General features: G+C 50.4%; 1 protein-coding gene across 1 annotated transcript in view; it reads left to right on the top strand.

Annotated features, from left to right (window-relative positions):
- Nucleotides 1-14,823, top strand: part of CAPN9 (calpain 9) — a 44,357-nt gene extending 29,534 nt beyond the window's left edge. Inside the window, exons 12-20 of the mRNA XM_030334705.1 lie at nt 2,021-2,057; nt 3,097-3,177; nt 4,898-4,955; nt 6,673-6,737; nt 7,214-7,282; nt 7,603-7,681; nt 8,789-8,905; nt 11,545-11,603; nt 14,454-14,823. Of these exons, the coding sequence (XP_030190565.1) occupies nt 2,021-2,057; nt 3,097-3,177; nt 4,898-4,955; nt 6,673-6,737; nt 7,214-7,282; nt 7,603-7,681; nt 8,789-8,905; nt 11,545-11,603; nt 14,454-14,480 (592 nt within the window). The 3' untranslated portion in view covers nt 14,481-14,823. The remainder of the gene's footprint in view (nt 1-2,020; nt 2,058-3,096; nt 3,178-4,897; nt 4,956-6,672; nt 6,738-7,213; nt 7,283-7,602; nt 7,682-8,788; nt 8,906-11,544; nt 11,604-14,453) is intronic.
- The last annotated feature ends 8,376 nt before the right edge of the window (nt 14,824-23,199 follow it).

Genomic DNA, 23,199 nt, shown 5'->3' on the forward strand with positions numbered 1-23,199 from the left:
CAGGAGGCCTGGGGTTCTGCCTTTATTGGGGTCGAGGGTAGGAGCTTAGAGTTTCAAAAGGGTCACTATTGGTGAATTAAAATGCTTGAAGGCAAAGGAAGCAGTGGGTCAAATGGTCTACCGGAGCTTTCTAAAAAAAGGGGCAACCTCATGGGTGGGGTAGCTGGGCTTTTTATCTAGCCATGTCGCTCGCGATGTGTTTATTTGAGATGAGGGTCTTTGAAATGGACGCCTTGACAGTCCAGAATGTAATTTCAGGCACTTACAATCACCAAAGCCAATGGTCAAGTGCTTACCTTACCCAAGTCTGCCCTCCATTTTGTACACCCGACTTTCTGCCGCCTCCCCTTTGCAGCGTCTTAGCAAAAAATTAGACCGTATCAGATACTTCTAAGAAAAAATTTCCCGTTGCTGCCCTTTTCGCCATCAGGGCGACATTCTAGAGGCATTCGAGGGATCGCAGAGAATTCTGTATTTGAGCTAGATGCACCCTCCACTGAAGACCGACCTGAGAAAACAAGATGGAGTCAGCGGTGACTTCGTGGCCTCCGGTTTTATATCGTGTTTCGTGGCATGGAGTTGGACTGGTGGCGGGCGTTGAGAATACTCTCGGTTCTCAAGTCTGGCTGGGTTTCCCGAGCTGATTACAAAAGGCGTGGTTCTTTCCCATCAGCTAAATAGAGAGAGAGGGAGACTCAGAATCCGAAGCAGGCTCCAGGCTCCGAGCCGTCAGCACAGAGCCTGACATGGGGCTCGAACTCACAAACCGTGAGATCATGACCTGAGCCGAAGTCAGATGCTTAACCGACTGAGCCACCCAGGGGCCTCCAAACAAAGTACTTTCGTCTGCTGTGATCTTGAGCATACACACCAGCTCTGTAGCTCAGTAACTGAAGAACCACAGTGATCTCTACTGCCATTGGCCTCGTGCTCTTGAGAGGATCTTAAACAATTTTTAAAAAAAATTTTTTTTTTCAACGTTTATTTATTTTTGGGACAGAGAGGGACAGAGCATGAACGGGGGAGGGGCAGAGAGAGATGGAGACACAGAATCGGAAGCAGGCTCCAGGCTCTGAGCCATCAGCCCAGAGCCTGACGTGGGGCTCGAACTCACGGACCACGAGATCGTGACCTGGCTGAAGTCGGACGCTTAACCGACTGCGCCACCCAGGCGCCCCGGATTTAAACAATTTAAAAAGTTCTGAAAGGGTTCTCTTGTGCATGCCCAGGGGATGGCCGGGACCCCAACTGGGTCAGGAGTCTGGCCTCCTTTGTTGCTCTTATCTGCAAAGTCCCACTAATTTAAATTAGTCCTTCCAGACTCTTCTCTGAAGAGCCTTCACAAGGACTCAGTCTGCAGTTCCTAATGCTACAGGCAGCGGCCAGTTCTGCCCCCCCCCCCAATCTGGGCTCCATTTTAATGTTTGATTATGGGTCTTCCCTCTGAATTTTTAGCAGTTTTTCTTGGGGAGTGCTTCGAGTTTCCTCTGTAAGATTGGATTCTTCCAAATGTTTTCGTCTCACTAAAAGCTGAAGCCCCCTCCTGCTGCCAATATTATTGCTTTCCAAACACTATCGGTTCCCCTAAATATGTGAACAGCAAAATAAACCTTTCCATTAGTTTTCCTCTTTTCCCCAAACATAGGCACGTACACACACAGCCCAACCCTCACTTCATAAATACCCCTTGCGAAAGCGCATCCAGGAAACAGGGGGTGGTAGCTCGTAGTTTCTTTTACTTCTAGAAGTCCAGGATTCACGAGTTCTCCTTGGCTGATGGCTACACTGCCTCCCTCTCATTTTCGTGCTGGGCAGGGTCTGAGTGATAGGGGAGAGAGAGGGAGGTCAACGCAGGGGGTCTGCAGACCCTGTGACACATGAACATCATGGAAAAAGAAGGGCTTCAATGGGCCAGAGCCTTCCAAGCCCTCTGGGCCCCTGTTAGTGCTACAGATCCTAGGGAGGAAGTGAATCCACAAGTGAGTCGGTGTGTTTTCTGCCCCCCTCCCCCCCCACCCAGGGACATGGATGGAGATGTGAACATTGACCTTCCCGAGGTGAGCCTTCTCATGTTACTCTGGAGGGTGGGATTCAGTGTCTGTCCTGAAAGCTTCCTTCAGTCACAGCATCATTCAAAACTTTGGAGTTTGGGGAGTGTCTTATCTGCGATCAGGTAAGTACCTCGATTCTAACCTCCTGGAGAAGAGGCTTTGTACCTTCTAAGTCTTTCGTATCCCACCAGGACCAGGCACGGGGACGAGGTAGGTGCCCGGAAGGAAGCTCTGTTTGGACCGATCTTTCTCTGTGCTGACCAACTCGCTCTGTTCCCTGAGAGGTGGCTGCTGCCTCCGAAGGGGATGAATTATCTTTAAAGCGCATTCAATTTAAGAAAAATAAGCGATAAGAGGAAAACGAGAGTAGCTGGTGGATTCTTTTACAGCAGACTTAGGGCAACACGTTACTTCTTCCTGACGATACGTGTGTGGGGACGGGGAGAGGGAGGGGCGGGTTTTATACTTGTCCAAGGGCTCTGAGACTTTCGAGAGGTGTTGAGGTATAGCCGGAACAGTCTGACGCCTCCCAAGTCAGCTCGGATCCGCACAGGACAAAACACCCAAAACATTTACTGAGCTCTTTCCACGCACGAGGCCCTGGGCTCCCGGCTAGAGACAGACTCCTGCCCTCAAAGAGTTTACCACCTGTCAACACAGATGGTGAAGCAAGTAAGAGTCAAGCAGTCAAGAGTGGTGAGGGTCAGACAGGGGGCTGTGACCACCCTGGCCGGGACCCCAACTCGGTCAGGATTCTGGCCTCCTTTGTCACTCTTACCTGCAAAGTCCCACTAATTAGTCCTTCCAGACTCTCCCTCTCAAGAGCCGTCGCAAGGAATCAGGCTGCCATTCCTAATGCCACAGACGGTGGCCAGTTCTGTCCCCCCCCACCCCGCCCCACACAGCAGCGAGGTCCCAGCGTATCCCACGGGGCCACACCGTCTCCAGGGCGGGCCTCTTTTTTTCTTGCTATCTCTTTGGGAAAGCAAATGCCAAGTTCCTTTCTCGTGGGGCCCAACGTGAGTTCCTCTGGTTGCTTTTTTAGCCTCCGAAGCCGACTCCAGCTGGCCAGGAGACAGAGGAGCAACTGCAGTTCCGGGCCCTGTTTGAACAAGTTGCCGGCGAGGTAGGGCTGGCCGCAAGCTGCACTTGGCCTTGATCCTCTGCAGAGCTCAGGGGCCTGGTTTCCTCCGCCCAGGGATGCAGCAGGGTGCCGGTCAGCAACGCCTCCCGGGGGCCTGGCGGACCTAGTTCCAACGTGAGGCCAGCCCGGGTCACTTGGAAGACCAGCCCCAGTCCCTTGAGAGGCTCTCAGGACCGCCTCCCCCACCGCACTCTCACGCCGGTCTGCCACTGTCCGTGGGGTAATAGCACCCAAAGGAGCTCAGCCCGGCCCAGAGGCGTTCTGTGAAAGGCTAGAGAAAGCTTGGAAGATGTGCCTCGTTGAACTCTACCCATAGACCACCGCCATTAAAATGTTCTCTCTGCTCCGGGGGAGGGTGGTGCTGCTTGGACGTCACCGTTAAATTACAAACATGATTTCTGTCCAGTGACATCAGCAGCGTGGCCAGGTTTGGCAGTCGGGCCGGGGCCAGCCACTGGGGAAGGAGAGGATCTGTCCCTCACCTCCCGCTCTCTGACCCCGACCCCATCCCTGCCCCCTCAGTACTTAGCTTGTTTGTTGGGGGCCCTGGGTATCTCCTGGCCCCGCCTCCTCCGTTCTCCTAGAAACTGTCCCCACCTGTGTTCCCTGGTAGCCATAAATAGAGTTAACCATTTCATGGCCGGTGCTAATGACCTCATTAGCTTCCTGCCCCAATGGGGCTCCTGAATCGTAAAACCCGTGTGACCCCTGCCCCTGGGGTCGAAGCCCTAACAGTGGGATTTCAAGCAGTGCCATAAACGAGAGGTCAGGGAGGCCTGGGGACAACAGTCTGGGTGGAGAAAAGTGGGGGCCCGTGCAGGCAAAGCGGCCATCTGTTCTCCTTCCGGGGCTGATTGGCCGGGTGGGGAAGGGAGTGAATGGTTAACTTCCGGCATCTGATGCCATCCGGAGGACGGGCCTGGGTGAGCAACCCCTCCTAGCGTAGGAGGGACAGAAGTTGCTGGAACTGGAGATCCGGGTTAGAAAGGGAAGTGAGGAATGTTGCAGGAGATTCTCTCAAACTGTATTGACGACCAAAAAACAGCTGGGCCTCAGAAGCTCCGGGGTGGAACCTGGGCAGGTGTGTGCGGAAGTAACTTCACAGGTGATTGTTTCGCATGCTGGTTCAAAACCCTGGACAGAAGGAGCCCTAAGTCCACGCTGCTCAGTCACGTACAGACACATCGCCTGAGCATCCTGGGAAAATGCAGATTTCCTCACCAGGAGGTCAGGGGCAGGGCCTGGACCTCCCCATCTCTAACCAGCTTCTCAGTGTCCTCGAGGCCGAGATTTAGCGCACTGAGCAGACGGCCTTAGAGAAGCGGTTCTGAAATTCACTCTGGAGGTTTTGAAAACAATCCAGGGGAATAATCCATGCCCGCATTTCTAATACTCTCCAGGCGGTTCTGCTGCACAGAGGCTTGGAGAACCAGACATAAATGTGCTCTGACATAAGCACCTGGGAACTTCAGCTCAGTGGGGAAGCTTGCCTTGTGGGGCCCAGCCTTCCCGTCCTTTCTGGGTTGGCCATAGTCCCTGAGAAGTTCAGCGGGCTGCAGTCACTCACGACGTGGGCACACGGGCCCGTGGCAAGGTCCTTGAGGGCCGGGCTATTGCTTGAGCCAAATCAAGCTCAGAACTGGAAGCAGCTAACAAAGAAGGTGCTATGGGCCATCAAAAGCAATTGTCTCCCCTCCCACAGGACATGGAGGTAACTGCAGAGAAACTGGAATATGTTTTAAACGCTGTGCTGCGAAAGAGTAAGTGCTCATACCCACCACCCACCGGGGACCCCAGGGCTCCTATGGAGGGGACGTGTGACCTGTGACTGCATACCTCCTGGCTCCCCTCCAGCTCTCCCAGGTTCCCTGCTTTCCAGGGCTGGCCTTAGGTAGACTTTAAAAATAGCTTTTGTTGTTTCTTTCCTGATTACAAAAACGAAGCCCATTATGGCAGAAAATTCTAAAATATTCAGAAAAGCCCCAAGACAATGACCAAAGCCACCAATAATCAACTGCCCATAAATAACCACTATTAAGATACGTGTGTGTATCTTCATGTATGTGTCGTCTGTATCTCTCAGTGTGTGGATATATGTGCACACACACAATTGTCATTAAGTGATAGATCCAATTTTCATTTATTTTTTATTTTTTTAATGTTTATTTATTTTTGAAAGAGAGAGAGAGAGAGAGAGACAGAGCGCGAGTGGGGAAGGGGGCAGAGAGAGAGGGGGACACAGAATCCGAAGCAGGCTCCGGGCTCTGAGCTGTCAGCGCAGATGCGGGGCTCGAACTCGTGAACCTCGAGATCATGACCTGAGCCGAAGTCGGATGCTCAACCGACTCAGCCACCCAGGCGCCCCTTGACAATTTTATTTTTTAATGTCACAGTTTTGAGATATAATTCACCTACTATACAATTCACCCCCGACATGTTTTAGGATGTTCGGAAAATTGTGCAACCTCCACCAAGTTTAGAACGTTCCATCATTCCAAGAAGAAACCCTGTACCCAGTAGCTGTCACTCCCCATCGCCCCCATCCCATGGCAACCACCTATCTACTTTCTGTCTCTGTTAGGCTGGCCTATTCTGGACTTTTCATATAAAAAGAATCATGTGGGACGCCTGGGTGGCTCAGTCGGTTAAGCATCTGACCACTCTTGATCTCAGCTCAGGTCTTGATCTGAGGGTCGTGAGTTCAAGCCCTGTGTCGGGCTCCACTATGGGCATGAAGGCTACTTAGGAAAAAAAAAAATCATGTAATAGGGAGTCCTTTTTCATGGGCTTCTTTACTTAGCATCACATTCACAAAATCTATCCACGTTGTAGTATTTACCAGGATCACTGCATCCCTTTTGGGGCCAGATAATGTTTCGTTGTAAGAATATACCAGGTGTCATTTATTCCTCACAGGGAGACATTTGCATTGTTGCCCCTTTCTGTTCTAAATGTTTGCCATTATTAATGACCAAATGATAAAAAAAAAGTCTTAATTTGTAATTCTTTGCTTGGGAGTCTTTTTTTTTTTTAACATTTATTTATTTTTGAGACAGAGAGAGCATGAGCGGGGGAGGGTCAGAGAGAGAGGGAGACACAGAATCTGAAACAGGCTCCAGGCTCTGAGCTGTGAGCACAGAGCCCGACTCGGGGCTCGAACTCACGGACCTCGAGATCATGACCTGAGCCGAAGTCGGCCGCTCAACCGACTGAGCCACCCAGGCGCCCCTGCTTGGGAGTCTTAAAACTAGGATAAGGAATGGAAAGATACTCCCATTTTTAAGGCATCTTTTTTATATTTAGCAAATTTTCCTCACAAAGGGCCCTGTCAGTTTCCACTGTCACCAGCATCCTGGGAGTGACCACGTGTCCCCCTCACCAGCCCCAGATCTGACCACCCCGTAGGACTTCCAGCAGCTGGAAATAGGTTTATCTTATCACACATCCCATGAATTCTGCTTTCGTGTGTGATTTCAGAAAAGGACGTCAAATTCAAGGAGCTCAGCCCGATTTCCTGTAAAAACATCATTTCTCTAATGGACGTATCCTTCCAAATTCATGGGCAGAAATAGCCGTGCTTTCCTGCGGTGCGGACCTTTCTAGAATGTGGCCTCCTTCACGGGTAGGATAGGCGTCTCCTCGGGGAACAACCCAAGATGGCCGCCCCTAGAATTGGAACCGAATCAAGAGGCCGGAACTGGCCAGTGGGGGGAAGGTTTTGAAGGGACTTGGGGATCTTGTTACCACTTTGGGGTCCTCTCTAAGAGAATAAAGGGAGTTTTTTTTATAATGTGCTTTTTCGAGCCTTCTGGTGCCCTCCCCATCTCACCCCTGCAGTTTTCATTCTTCAGAGATGCATGGTTTGTAATTAAGCCACCTCCCTAAGAGCCCTGGATCTGTGTCCCCAGTCCCCCGGGGCCAGCCCCTTGCCCCTTCATCTCTGGAGTCCTACGAGGCACCGGGTTGAAACCCGGCTCACCTGCCTTCTTCCCTTCCTTCCTTAATACTCTCGGCACAGACCAGCGGCAACGGGAAGCTGGAGTTCGCGGAGTTCAAAGTGTTCTGGGACAAGCTGCAGAAGTGGACAGTAAGTAACCCGGCCGGGGCCTGGCCTCTGGGGTTTGCGCGAGCCTAGAGCAGGAGGGGTTTCTAAACGGTCAAGGTGCTGCCGGCCAGGAGAGGGCACAAGGGAAATAATTATGGTGGAATTTCCATTCCCAAGATCACGTCTCAGGCTTAGCAAAGTACCACAGCGCTGGTGCCCAGATTGAAAAGGGAAATCACAGGGACCCGCCTGTTTTGAAGGCCTCGCCCGACCTTGTGAGGAGTCTGTCCTCCCGCACGGTCTGTCGCTGGCTGGCGCCCCTGGGTGCCCTCTGGTTCTCAATGCCTCTGTCCTCCCTGTAGAACCTGTTCCTTCAGTTCGATGCTGACAAGTCTGGCACCATGTCCTCCTATGAGCTGCGGACCGCCCTGAAAGCCACAGGTAAAGAAAAGCCTAGAAGAGACTAGAAGCCACTTGCTTCTCGTGCCCTAGAGGGTGGCCGGTCTTTAACCTGAGTTCATGCTTCTTTTTTTTTTTTTTTTTTTTAATGTTTATTTATTTTTGAGACAGAGACAGACAGAGCATGAACGGGGGAGGGTCAGAGAGAGAGGGAGACACAGAACCCGAAGCGGGCTCCGGGCTCCGAGCTGTCGGCACAGAGCCCCACGCGGGGCTCGAACTCACGAACCGTGAGATCGTGACCTGAGCCGAAGTCGGAGGCTCACCCGACTGAGCCACCCAGGCGCCCCTGAGTTCATGCTTCTTAAGAGCACAGCCCTGTCAGTGCCGGAGGCAGGCCTTGGGCTCAGGACTCGCTCCCGCACACCGGGACCCGTGTTTTAAACTGCTGTGCAATATTGGAGTCTTTCAAATGTACCCAGTAGGGCTGAACTTAGCCTCACCCCCTCTCTCAGCCTCTGGCCGAGCTTCCTGGCCAAGCGGGGGTACGTGTGGCCCTTTGGTGGCAGGCCGTGGTGCTTCCAAGCCTCTAATTGCACTCTAGGACAGTGATTATCATGGATGATCCCGTGGTTGGGGGTCAGGGAGGAGCTCACAGATTTCCTCCGCCATCTGCCACCCTGTCCCCGGCTTTGTCACCAGCAGACTGAATCCAAACCAGATGATTCAGTCCTAACATCTACGAGCTCCCTACACAAAGGACGGGATCCAGGGGGCGTCTCTCATCCCCCCACAGTCCCCACCAAGGCGGTCCGAGTGTCTGGGGTTGGCCGTCCTTTGCACGTAGCCGTGGCCTTGAGGCCACTGCAGCCCACAGCCCCTGCCAAGCTGCGTGGTGCTTCTCACAGAGCATGCCTCACAGACAGGCCCCCCCGGGCCCTGCCAGAGTTCTTAATGTGGTTCCCTCCCAGGTAAACCAAACATCCAGAAACATCGTCAGCTAGTGGACACACGCAGTGTCTGAGGACAGCGGCCCCCCGCTGGGCCTGAGAACCCGCACTTTGCGGACAGAGCGCTGGGCGCTTCCCGAAGGTGCGCCCGCGGGGCCCGGCCTTTGACCGGCTGGGGTCTCCTCGCTCTTCCCCGCAGGCTTCCAGCTGAGCGGTCGCCTCCTGCAGCTGATTGTCCTCAGGTACACAGACGAGAACCTCCAGCTCGGCTTTGATGACTTCCTCAACTGCCTGGTCCGGCTGGAGAACGCGAGCCGTGAGTGTCGTCGGGGCTGCGCCCCCTGGGCCCCCAGGAGGGGGGCCACGACCCCCGGGCTCCCTTCCAGGAGCTGGTGAGAGATAACCTGCCAGAGATCCTGGCGAGGACAGGCCACAGACGGTTGTCATCGTGTGATCTCTGCGCTGCGTGTGGTTAACTGAGGGGTGGGGGTGGGGGCGTCTTCGTGCACCACCTGTGGGTTACGGGCCCAGCACATTTCCGCTTGCTAAGAGCCATTCTCCTCGCGTGCATTCACAGTGTCCTCGTGGGAGGACAGGGCCACAGGTGGGGGGGGGGGCTCCTGCCTCTTATCTGAGGAAGGCCCCATCTGAGGTCAAATCTATCACAGCACACAGAACCAGGGGAGTCCCTCCCCTTCTCCCTCTCCCTCTGTCCCCCTCCCTCCACCCTATCTTTGTGTCTTGTACTCGACATTGTCTTGTCCAAACACTTGTCTGAACGCTGACCCAGTTATCCCAGACAAGAGTCATTACCTCAAGAGATTATGTGCAGGGGGTCCTTAGGCCTTACAGTTTCTCGTCACACTGTCACAAAGTTGAAGCTGAAAGAAACGCATCCGGGGGCTTGTAACCCAGGACCGGGGTGGCTGTCAGGGTTGGGGGAGGGGAGCGAAATGCGCTGACGCACGGGGCCCCGCACCCCTGAGGAGGCCCGCGCTTGGTTTAATGCTTTGACGTCGCCATCTTGAATTTTAATCATTTTTGTACAGGGGGCCCCACGTTTCCATTTTGCGCTGGGCCCCACAGATCAGGGCCCCGTTCTGCTTGGCATTTTCTAAAGGGTGCTCGCTTAGGTGACTTCAAGGCACTCGTTAAACCAAGGCAGGGTCCGTGCTCCTCGGTTCTAGGGCGCTGGGGCTCCCCCCTCGGCTTCTTTTGTGCCACTTAGGTCACAGGTGATTCCCTGCTGAAGCCTGTCTCCACCAGGCTGTCATCCCTGGGAGGGCTGGGCTTAGGAGACAAGCAAGAACTTCTGGCTGATCGTGGTGCTCTGAGAGAGGCAAGCAGGTCCTTGGCCTTGTACGCCAAGCCGGGAGGTTGCGCCTTCTGTAGGCGGTCACCAGCAGCTGGTAAGAGGTGCATTTTAGGAAGGCGCCTCCTGAAAGGTCGTCACTTAGTACAATTACGCAGTGGCCAAAACCGACCTAAAAATGATGAGACTTGGTAGCTTCTCTTCTCTCAACTGCCCCTGTCCTGCGTCCCCTTGGGCCGATCCTTCCCAGCAAGGGGTGCTCAACGTGTTCTTACAACGGAGGACTATTAGGGAGAAGGTACGGTTGCCCCAACACCCTCTACTCCGGGATCCTCACGTTAGATTCACCACCTGGAGACCGTTTTTAAAATATCAAGGCTAGGGTTTTACCCCAGGATCATTTAAACTTTTTACTCTAGAAATTTTTACTCATACATAGGTAGAAAGAATGACAATCGGTCCCCATGTGCCCTGCACCAGTGTTTCCAAACTTTGCCACCCGCTACAAAGCCCCTCCCCGCCCCCGGGGAAGGGCTAGCATTTTTTGATGACCTGGGAGTGTGTGGGGGGGGACGGACACAATAGGAGAAGGGGATTAAAAGAAAAAATAATGTTTTGTGATGACCAGGCTGCCCGGGAGGCCAACTGAATAGAATCCGGGGGTGACACACAGTGTCGGTATTTATAAAAATTCCCCCAGGGAGTTCTAGGGCCTTATACCAGCCTCAGCAACGATCGTTCTGCTGATCTTTCAGACGTCCTTCTAACGCATCCTTTTTTCCTGAATTATTTAATAACAGACCTCAGAAATTGAGTCCCTTCCCCTGTCGATATCTCTGACAGGCAGGCTCTCAGCGAGCCCTCAACCTCATCTAAGACCTGGCCCCTGCTCAACTTCTGCAGGCCGTCTTTCCACGTTGGCTTGCCGGTCTCGGGAGGTACCCAACTGCCTTGGGCTGTCGGGCCCTGTCTGTTTTGTTCTAGGACAGCCACCCTTCCCCCCTTTTGCTGTATTTCTCAAGTTCCCGGGTGACTCTCGGGGGAAGCTGGGGTTGAGTGGCTCGGCCACTTTGACTAAGATGGGGAGACTGAGGCCCAGAGAGGAAAGTAACCCCCAGGCTATTCAGCACCTCAGCCATGGCGTCCAGCTTAGAGGGCTCTCTGTCCTGCCTTTGCTCCTATGTGTGGGAGCAGCTGGGGGCTCATGTTCTTGTAAGGGGCTCATGGAGGCTGAACGGCTCTCAAGACTCAGGCAAAACTTTACGTACGTGTGTTCTTTCTCTGGGGAGGAGGTCCGTAGATTGCAGGGGATCGGTAGCTCCCCAAAAAGTTAGCACAGGGGAGATGTTTGGGGCCCGGGAGCTGGCCGGCTGACTGGCACACTGTAGATGACAACAGGTGCCACCCAATGGTAAGGCCACCAGCTCCGCCATCCCAGGGATTCAAGAGCCTCCCCCAGGCGCAAGAGATCCCCGCGGAGTCAGCCTGAGTCTGGCCTGCTGTTCTAGAAGACCCGTGCTCACCACCAGATGGAGCAGTTCCTCCACCAGCAGCCCGGCAGGCCCCAAGGTCACAGGAAACCCTTGAACCTGTTGAAGGAACCGTCCCCACAATGATGCCTTTCTCATGTCTCTCCCCGTTAGGGGTGTTCCAGGCGCTCAGTACAAAGAACAAGGAGTTCATTCATCTCAACATAAACGAGGTACGATCCGGCCAGCGCGAGGCAGAGCCCATGCTGTGTAAACGCTTGCTGAATGCGCGACTGAATGTGAAGTTTACACTGAGCCACGGGGGCAGTGACAACAGTAAACTTGCTAATATGTTTAGGGACCCGTCGGTTAGCAGTCCATGCGATCATTGCCATAGCCCTGTGAGCTAAAGATTCATAGCATCCCCGTTTTGCAGAAGTGGAAACTGAGGCATAAAGAGCTTAATCACCTGAACAGAGTGAGCCAGCAAACCTTGACTGCTTCTCTGCCTTCTGTCATACGGGTTCCTCAGCCTGTCTGCCTTCTAGCCTCCAATTTGTTCACTCCCCTTGCTCATGCTGTCCTGCGGGTCTCATGATTCTATGCACACGCGCGCACACACCTCAAAAACCCTGAGAAAGACACAGCTTGTGCCAGTGACAGGGGCTGACCACAGCCAAAGCGATGGAGGGCAGAACACGGATCAGAGTTTCAGAGGCTCGGAAGGGGCGCCCCAGGTGTAGACAGCCCTCTCCCCGCTGCCCAGAGCGTGGTCTGCAGACCCGCAGCGTGGGCATTAACCGAGGCGAGCTGGTTAGGAACAGCAGAGTGCCACGTGGGGACGACAGCCCACGGGACTGCCATAGGCCCCCGAGTTGCTAAAAGACACCATCTGCACTATTCTCGCCACAAAAAAGACATGACCGTTACGTGACCTAAAAGGGGTGTGCGCTAACGCCACCGTGATAATCCCACTGCAATATATAAGCGTATCCAATCAACACGTTGTATGTCCTCCACTCACACGGTGTTCCATGTCAGTTATATGTGGCCAAAATAAATAAAACTAAAAAAAAAAAAATCACGCAAACAAATAAGAAATGCAGAGGACCAAGCCCCACCCCCGACCTGCTGAGTCAGATCTTGTTTTAGGAGGATCCCCGGGGATTCCTACACGTACTAAGGTTTGCGAGTGCTGGCTGGTCATCCTCCTGCCCCAAGGCAAGGAGGGAGAAAATTATGGAGCGCTTTCCTCCAATGGTTCCCACGATCTTTATTTCCCATTATTTTCCTTTCTCTCCCCGTGTCTTCTGGTCCAGCTCTGTCTTCCCTTGAACTTAACAGTAGCAAAGGAGGCAGCCTGTGTCTCCTTCCCATCCTTGGGCCCTTTCCCCTCCCCTCCCTCTTTCACATTCACACCGCAGACACCGGCTCCTTTCCAAATTCAACAGCAACTTTGGATTTGGGTTGCATTTTACTGACTATCAAGATGAAGAGGTTGGTGGCCGTGTGGGCCGTGCTTTGACGCATTCACCTGCCCTGTGCCTCAGTGTCACCATTTGCAGAGAGATCAAGGACTTAGCCTGAGGATTCCAAAGAAAGATGTGCGTACTCACCCTGGTCCTGTACAAACACAAGAGGGACTCCTAGACAGATTTCTCAGTTTCGTCAGGGTTTGGCCTCTGTTAAGCCAAGGACACTTTCCGCCTGTCCCCAGTGTGGGGGGAGAGTGGGCAGGTGTGGTACTCAATACCCTCTTAGCCAAAGGCCTCGAAGCCAAAGGCCACCAGATGCATGATAGAAGCATCCCGCTGCCTCAGCATCAAGGTGTCATTTCCAAACCGAGCGTCCACGGGTGTGGGGGCTGGAACGAGCTCTGTCTCCTGTCTGCCCTCCCCTCGGCAGACCCAAGCCATCTCGTGTAAGTTCCCGCCTCCGGCCCCTTATTCACCTCCAAGACAACAGGGAGATGTCAAAGATCTTTGAGTCTTCTCCCTCTCTCTCCCTGCAAGCCCATCATCCTCAACTCCGGCTGCACATTAGCATCACCTGGGGGAGATTTCAAAACCCCAGTGGCCTGGCCATGACCCAGACCAAATAAGTCCAAATCTCTCGGGGTGGGGCACAAGCATTGATACATTTTTTTAGAGGGTGGGGGAGGGAGAGAGAGAGAGAGAGAGGATGGGAGAGGGGCAGAGGGAGAGGGAGACAGAATCTTAAGTAGGCTCTACACTCAGCACAGAGCCTGAGGTGGGGCTCGATCCCAGAGCCCTAGGACCATGACCTGAGCTAAAGTCAAGAGTCAGATGCTTAACCGACCGAGCCACCCAGGCATGCCCAAGCATTGATATTTTTTAAATTTCCCGATGAGTCCAGTATACGGCCAAGTTCAAGAGCCACAGTTGGGACCCCCCCCCCCATCCACCTAGGTAACAATGGATCCTTGCCCTGCCTGGGTTGGCCCCACCCACAGTAACTCTGCTAAAAGAGCCTGTGCGTCATCCTTCACCCAGCCGCCTTCCCTGACCCTGGCCTCGGCACGTGCTGTGCCCAGGAAGAGGGGCAGAGAGGAGAGAAAACAACGTCCCACACAAGCACGGTCCCCCATGTCACCATGCTGTGATAGGAAAGCTGGGGTGGGGGGCGGGGAGGCAGAGGCAGGATGGAGGAAATGAGAATTGCATGCAACTTCTCCACCAGCTCACTTGTAAAGAGCCCGGATGCTGAGCCCGCAGCCTCCACATGATGGAGGACCACCTGTGTCCTCACCGAGAGGGGGGCCCTCATCAAAGAGGAAACGGCTGAGGAGCCTCAGGAAGGCTGCTTTGCCAGAAGAAAGCACACTTCCCTCTCTCTCTCACCGTCTGCACTTGACTTGAGCCAATTCAGAACTCAGGACCTCTGGGAAAACAAAGTGCTGAGGATTCTTTTTTTTTTTTTTAATATTTCATGTCGAAGCAGAAGTCCATACTCGCAGGCAAGGCAATCGCATAGCAGAGTTGCCATGGACTCAACAGGCCAGTGCTGGCGGGGACCTAGAGGGATAACCAGCCCTTCTCTTTCTTTCTCCTTTTTGTTCCCAGTTCATCAAGCTGACAATGAACATCTGAGGCTTCCCTGGCAAGGACGCATTCTGTCCGGCTGAGTCTTGACTTCTGGACCATGAACTTCAGAACATTTCTTGGTGTAGAGCTCTCCTCTCATGACCCAACCTTCTCCTCCCCCTGCCCCACCATCTTGATCTTGGAAGAATGAAATGGACACAGCTCTGACCTCGGATTTTATGCTATTTCTCTGTACAATCACTTCCCGAAGATGGCTGGTGCCTTACCTTCAGGTTCAGGCATTCCCCCTTCCTTCTCCACCTCTTCCCACTACTAATTATCCAAAGTGTAACTTGGTGCATAGAACCTTGGCTTCAACGGAGCATCCATCATTATACTCAAACATCCGACACAGGACAATGTTTTGGGTTTTGTTTTGTTTTGTTTTTAAGCTTATTTATTTTGAGAGAGAGAATGTGTGTGCATGCACGAGTGGGGAAGGGGCAGAGAGAAAGGGAGAGCAGGCTCCACCCTGTCAGTGAAGAGCCTGATGCGGGGCTTGAACTCACAAACCCTGAGATCATGACCTGAGCCGAAATCGAGAGTCAGACACTTAACCAACTGAGTCACCCAGGCGCCACAGGACAATGTTTTTGTAAGTACGTTGGGGATGAGAAGGGAAAGGTGTGATGTCATAAGTAAGCATTTTCTTCATCCTAGGTGTGTTTGCTTACTGGGGGCAAACATCAGGGAATTCCGGAGGCTTACTTGTAGGAGCGGAACAACACAAAAATCTCTATTTCCTCCTCCAAGAGGTGGTAACTAATTCTCCATCCAGTCCAGACACTCTTTGTGTCTAAAGCTTTTGGGTCAGAAACGCCAAAGGCAATGTTATTTCTTCTCGGGAGTCCAGATTCAGGTCAGACTGGATTGCATTCATTTCCACTATGATGGGGGAAGAACAGAGTGGAGAAGCCTTGTTTTAGCTCCCTGACCCTGCATAGGAAAATCCCACCAAACTGGATCATGGAAAATAACATAAGATGTTGCCTCAGTAAATGCTAGGTCTCGCTTTCTTATTTATATACCTGTGGCAGGTGAGGTGGCATGGAAAGGTGTTCAGAGAGGGAAGGAGGAAGCATGGTTGGGATGAACATGAAGGTAGAAACAAAACCTCATCAAGAGCCCTGCCCCCTGGCTGAAGGTGTCAGGGCAACACGGTCTTCTCTCTCGCTTCCCAACCCTTCCCTGAGCTCACCCAGCAATGGATGCAGGACAGGAGCGACGTGTAACAGCCGTATTTTCTAGTTTCTGCACTTGATCGTTGACACATTGAGGCCTTGCTGTCCCTAGAGGGACTACCCCTCTCGGGGCTAGTCCATTCCCAGAGAGAGCAAACAACTTGCATTGACAAGCCACCCAATCCAGAGCCCACACCCCAACCATCCCCTCTATGGGGGTTTCACACTCCAGGCCTCTACCCACCCACCCCCAATCACCACGGGGCCAGGTGCCATACAACTAGGGGCACCCCTATGCCCCAGAGCCTGCTGAAATTACTCTGCCTCACTCATTCTTCCCATGGAAACCACAGTTAAGACTCTTGCCCATGTTTTCCTCTTGCTCCCTCCACTTCCTGAGCAACCCCGGGGGGTCTCTGTATGGTCCTACATGGCAGGGCCCCTCCTCTTGGGATCTGTGAGTATAACAAGTTACCTTTTCAACAGCAACTGTCTCCTGATCTGCTGGCCTCACACCACACGATAACTCGAATGTGTCAGGAGAAATGAACAGCACTGCAAATGGTATCTGTGGGCAAAGACAGAGGACTATACATATATGTTTTCTCTTTTCTAAACCTCTTTTCTCTTTTCTCTTAATTTTGTTAAAAGACATAAGATTATATAAAACGATAATTATAACACTATATCCTTGGGTTTATAGCATTCTTGGAGATATAATAATTACACAAAAGAAATGGAGGAAATTGAGATATATTGAAACAATATTGCTATATTTTACTGAAATTAAGCAAGTATTAACCCGAGGTAGATGGTATAAGTTATATGCATATCTTAATCTGTAAAGCAACCTCTAAGAAAATAACAAAAATGAAGTAAAGCAACAGAGGAATTGAAATGGTATACCTAGAAAAAAGTTGTTTAGCACAAAAGCAGTAAGGGGGAACATATTTTTAAAATGAGGAATAGAAAACAAAATGGCAGACCAAAATCCAACCACATCATAATCATATTAAATATAAATGGATAAACACTATAATCAAAAGGCAGTGATTATCAGAATGGATTAAAAAAATAAGATTCAATGGCTACTGTCTACATGAGACACACTTCACACAAAAAGACACAAATAGGTTAGAAGTAAAATGATAAGGAAGGTATACCAGGCCAATGGTAGCCATAAGAGACCCGGAGTGATTATATTACTATCAAACAAAATTAACTTCCAGAAAAAAGTATTTCTAAAGACAAGGAAGGATATTGCATGATCATAAAGTGTGAATACATTAGGAATATATAACAATTATAGACGTAACACTACCTAACAGTAGAGCCTCAAAATTTATGAAGCAAAAATGCATAGAATTGAAAGAATAGACAGTCTAACAATTAGATATTTCAATATCCCACTTCAGTAATTGATAGAACGGCTAGACAGAAAATCAGCAAAGATGCAGACACTTAAATAACACTACCAAGCAATTTGACTAATAGACATTTTAGAGCACTCTATCTAAAATAAGTACACATTTTTTCAGAAGCAGATGGAACATTCTCCAGGTTACATCACATACTAGGCAAACAAGTTTCAATGCATGTAGGTAATACTCCATACTAAGAGAATAAAGGACAAAAGCTTCATGATCATCTTAACATTTGCAGAAAAATCTCCAACAAAATCCAACATCATTCATGATCAAAACTCTTGAAAGACTGAGAGTAAAAGGAAACTTTCTCAACTTTATAAAAGGCAGTTAAAAGAAACCCACAACTGTCATACTTACTGGTAAGAGCCATGGTAAAAGGCTGAATCCTTTCCCCCAAAGATCAGGAATAAGGCAAAGATATCAGTGCTCACCATTTCTGTTCAACACTACACTAGAGGTTCTACCCAGTGTAACGGAGGCAAGAAAAAGCCATTAAATGCAAACAGACTGTAAAGGAAGGAGTAAACCTATTGATAGGTTCATAGATGACCTGAATCTGTGCACAACAAAAACTCCTGAATATTGTGCATAAACTCTACCTAAAGAACAAAGTAAGAATACTTACTCTGCTTGATTTCAAAACTTAGTATGAGCTATAGTAATCAATAGAGTATGGTTTTGGCTTAAAGACAAACATGCAGATAAATTGAGCAGAAGTCAGGAAATAAACGCCTCCATTTATAGTCGATTGATTTTTTACAAAGGTGCCAAATCAATTCGATGGAGGAAAGGATAGTCTTCTCAACAAATGGGACTGGGATGATTGAATATCCATATAGCTATATACAAAAACAAAAACAGTCATGTCATACCATATACAGAAATCGACTCAAAATATGTCATACCTAAATGTAAGAACTGAAATGATCAATCTTTTAAAACAAAACATAGGAGTCATTCTTTGTGATCTTAAATTAGGCAAAGATTTCTTAGATATGGCACCAAAAGCACAATTCATAAAAGAAAACTTTGGCAAATTAGACTTCATTGGAATTAAAATATTTGCTTTTCAAAAGACACCATTATGGGGCGCCTGGGTGGCGCAGTCGGTTAAGCGTCCGACTTCAGCCAGGTCACGATCTCGCGGTCCGTGAGTTCGAGCCCCGCGTCAGGCTCTGGGCTGATGGCTCGGAGCCTGGAGCCTGTTTCCGATTCTGTGTCTCCCTCTCTCTCTGCCCCTCCCCCGTTCATGCTCTGTCTCTCTCTGTCCCAAAAATAAATAAACGTTGAAAAAAAAAAATTTTAAAAAGACACCATTATAATAATAAAAAGAAAAGCCACAAACTGGAAGAAAATATTTGCAAATCAGACGTCTGACAAATGATTCGTTTCCAGAATATGTAAGGAACTACAACTCAATAGGGAAACCAACAACCTGATTTTCTAATTTTTTTAAATATTTCTTTCTTTTTGAGAGAGGGTGGGGGAGGGGCAGAGAAGGGGGCACAGAATCCGAAGCAGGCTCCAGGCTCCGAGCTGTCAGCACAGAGCCCAATAAGAGGCTCAAACTCATGAACAGTGAGATCGTGACCTGAGCTGACACTGGACGCTTAACCAACTGGGCCACCCAGGTGCCCTCCCCTTTTTAAAATTTTTTTTTTTAATGTAAACAACCCAATTTTCTAAATGCGCTAAGATTTCACTAGACCTTTCTCTGAAGAAGATACGCCAATGGAAATAAGCACATGAAAAGATGCTGAATGTCACCAGTCATTAATGAAATGCACACATTGTCACATTGAAGCCATAGTGGGATACCACACAGACCCACTGGAATGGTTATCATGAAAAAGACTGACAACACCCAGTGCTGGTGAAGATGTATAGAAACTGCAACCCTCATCCATTGCTGGGGGGAAAGTAATGTACCATTACTTGAAAAACAGTTGGGTTTCCTTTAAAAGTTAAACACATACTTACCATGTACATCAGCAAATCCACTCTCAATGACCTACCTAGGAAAAATGAAAATACATGATACACACACAAGACTTGTATATGATGCTCCGTAGAAGATTTATTTATAAAGCCGGAAGGAAAAATGAACCCAACCCATAACTGGGGAATAGGTTAACAAAATTCATCACAATGAAATGTAAATATTGTAAAATAAACTGTTGATATACGCTTTTTCAATTTCACATGTGCATAAAGCTCTTTTGAAAGGCAAATCCCTAGAGACAAAAAACAGATCTGCAGTCGCTGGGGGGCTAGAAACGGAAGTGAGGATTCATGGAATAGCGTGAGAACAGTGTGGGGTGATGGAAATATTCTAAAATTGGATCGTGGCGATGGTTGTGAAACTCTATACATTTACTAAGGAGTATTTGTTTGTACTCTTACAGTGGGTGTGTTTTGTGATGTTTAAATTATACCTCAAGAGGGGCGCCTGGGTGGCCCAGGTCATTCAGCGTCTGACTCTTGATTTCAGATCAGATCACGATACCAGAGTGGTGGGATCGAGCCCCGAGTCAGGCTCCACGCTGATCGTGGACCCTGCTTAAGATTCTCTCTCTCTCTCTCTCTCTCTCTCTGCCTCTACCCCTCCCCTGCTCGCATGCACACGCACGGTCTCTCACTCTCTCTCTATATATAAATAATAAATAATAAAATAATAAATAAATAAATAAATAAATACCTCGATAAAGCCTTTAGTAAAAAGTACATGATCTGTGAGACCAGAGAGAGACCTGAGAGAGAGCATAAGCAGATAAATAATATTGAATTAATTACCATCGACCTTAGTGACTGGTTTCTGTTAATTCAGTCAAAATGATAATGCGTGTTCGTGTTTTTTTCTTAGTTTCAAGAATACTTGCTTTCACTCATCTTTGATGGGGCGAGAGTTCTTAGGGCGGTAGCCATCAATTTCACAAAACACAGTTTGAGCTGAGTTTGAGTACATTTAAGTAGGCTAATCTGTCCGTTAATTTCCAACTTTTTAATAGTAGAGACATCAGCTTGGTTGAGTGAAATAGGTATATTTCCAGACAGGTCCCCACTCCTTCCCTGACTGCGAGGGTGATACCCCAAATCATTAACAACCACATGGGCATTTGCTTGGACCCCCGTGTTCAGTGGATTCAGCTTCACATTGCTCATCTGAACCTTGGACAGGACATTTTAATTACTGTATGGAGAGTGTGTTTCTTGACCTCCAATGCCAGCGGATTTATTTCCTGGGGAAGACCAGTGACGGCAAGAGGCCCACCCGACTTCTCATCCAGGGTCGGGGATGAATGAGACCTAGTCTTTGAATGACAATGAAAGACAAAAATCAGGTTGCTTTCCGGGGCACCTGGGTAGTTCAGTCAGTCAAGCGTCTGACGCTTGATTTCGGCTCAGGTCATGATCTCACGGTTCGTGAGTTCGAGCCCCGCGTCAGGCTCTGCGCCGATAGCGTGATTCTCTCTCCTCTCTCTCTGCCCCTCCCCCTGCTCACACACTCTCTCTCAAAAATAAATTAATTCATTTAAAGAAAAAAAGAAGATTGTTTTCTGATTTCACCCTACTCCTTCAAAATATCAAGTCATACTTTACAAAGAGCTCATTTAATGCTCAGGCAACCCTACACGTTTGGTTTTCTCATCCCCGTGAAACAGATTTTTAAACAACCCAAACCGGGCAGCTGAGAGTGATGAACACAATCCTCACTGCTCCCTGTTTGAGCAGAAGCTGAATAAAGATATTCAAGTCCTGGCTGGAGGAAGTGGAGTCCTTCTCAACCTTGAGATTCTATCATGCTATCAAGTAACCTGAAAATTATTCTTATAATAGTATAAATGACTAATGACACTTAAAAGTTATTATCATCTTGGGGCACCTGGGTGGTTCGGTCGGTTAAGTGTCCTGCTCTTGGTTTCAGCTCAGGTCATTCATTATTCATGGCTCGTGAGTTCGAGCCCCACATCAGGCTCCGTGCGGACAGTGCAGAGCCTGTTTGGTATTCTCTCTCTCTCTCTCTCTCTCTCAAAAATAAATAAGTAAACTTGTAAAGCAAGTATTGACATTTTGAAGCCCATGAGAGCTTTAAGCTTAAGGAGTGATATTCCTCGGTGAGATTTCAGGTCCAGAGAGGAGGATACATATTATCGTGCAGCGAGGACTTCCTCCCCTGCGTGCGAGCAGCTGCCTGCTGACCTGGGCCAGCTTTGCACACGAAGGGTGGCTGTGCCCCGAGTATTTTAACTCTGCTGGACGCAAAGTCTACAATGGCCGATGGACTGAAATTCCTGTACGTGACAGCAGTGTTTGATGCGTTGTAAGCCCTCAATAAAGGACAACGTAAGGGGGGGGGGGATTCTCTAAATAAAGACGTGCATGGACTCTGAGGGAGACCTCAGAGAGCAGAGCTGACCTACCTCCCCACTGTCTCTGCTCACAGGGCTGCCCGCACCCCGCCCCCCCCAGCCCTGACATCAGTTGCAGCCCTGTGGTCACATGCAAAGAGCTGCACGCAACCCAGAGAGTGAAAATCTTCCCATAGATCCTTAGACCAAACCCCTCAGACCCTACCGGGAGGGAGCTGCGGGCCAGAGACACCTGTATCTGAAACGCTCCAGGCTCTTCTCTGCCCTGCCCTGTGTGGAGCCACGCAGTGCCCTGAGGTGCCGGGGCTTCAGAAAGTACCAGAGCAGGATGCCGCTTGGCACGAGTCCTGGGGTCAGTGGTGCCAGCTCGACTCAGTACTCCGGATCATTCATGGTAACAAAGCACCATTCTACGGCCAGCCAAGACGGCCTGCCAAGTGCCAGTGTGGGAGCTGTGGGGGCACCACAGCTGTGAATCAGCAGGAGGCTGTGCTTGCCACTGACGCTCGCCTGGGGCACTTTCCCAGCCCCGCAGTGCCTTTCTGGAAGGGGACAAAGAGCCGAGGGGACAAAGAGAGGGAGAGGGAGCGCGTGAAAGAAATACAGATAGGAGAGAGAGACTTAGAGACTTCCGCCATCCCTGAATGGTGGCCCTGGATGGAAGAACACAGCCCAGTGATGTTCTCAAGGAGGAGCTCTCTCTGTGCACCACCAATAGAACTCCACCAGGAGGGAAATCGCTCTTTCCAGGGGCAGGCCGCTGAACCACGTGGAACAAACGTAGGATCATGTGATGCAGTGGCATTGGATTTAAAGTCTGGAGACCTGTATTCTAGTCTGCAGTTCACCTCCAGCTAGCTGTGTGATTCTAACCCTATCACGCAGCTTCTCTGGGCTGCCTTGCCCTGTGCAATTATGTGATTCCTTCCCTAACTCTGGGGCTTTGAAGGCAAGTCACATGTGGCTCAGTCCTGGTCCAATGGGGTGGATGGAGAGGCCGGTAGGATGCAGATGAGGTGGGGCCGGTCAGCCTGAGACTTCACTGATCTGATTTTCCGACAAAGCCCAGCATTCGGAGAAGAAGGAGACCGTCCGGAGGAGTCCCTCCAGGCCACATCAGGACCTGGCTTCTAGGAAGCTCTCTGTCCTCCTCCTTCCTTTCAGCATGTCAACATGCTCCTCTGTCTTCCGAACTCATCAGAAGCCAACCATCCATACGATTTAGCTTCCTCTGTCAGCCCCCGCAGTTGACCTTCTAGGTTCTACAAAGACAGTCGGCCACCCAGAAGGTCTCCCCTGTGCTCACTTCTCAACACACTGCTGGAAGGAGTTTCCTCCTCCCACCACTGTGCTGGCACCTGTGCTGGGACAGCGCCAGCCCCGGGGACACCGGGGTCTTTCTCCTGTGGGAGGTCTCTGCAGCACCGGAGGCTCCCGGCCATGCCTCCTTTATGAACCCACTCCTTCGCTCTGGGCACGGTTACCCTCTGGCTTTCCCCTGCCTTCCCGGCCACCCTTGCCAGTCCCACGTCCGTGCTCTTCTCCTCTGTTTGGCCTTGAACATTGGCGTCTTTGGCACTCAGTACTTTCATCCCACTCTGCACACACCTCATGTTGTGTGCTCGTGGATTCCGTCACCATTTCTGCACCCAGCCCCGTGTCCCCTTCCCGGCCTCTCCTGAGCTCCTCGACAGCACACTGCAGAGGGGAATCGTGTCTGCATGTGCCCCCACCCAGATCCCAACTA

The sequence above is a fragment of the Lynx canadensis genome, chromosome D2, assembly GCF_007474595.2.
Source record: "Lynx canadensis isolate LIC74 chromosome D2, mLynCan4.pri.v2, whole genome shotgun sequence".
NCBI lineage: Eukaryota > Metazoa > Chordata > Mammalia > Carnivora > Felidae > Lynx > Lynx canadensis.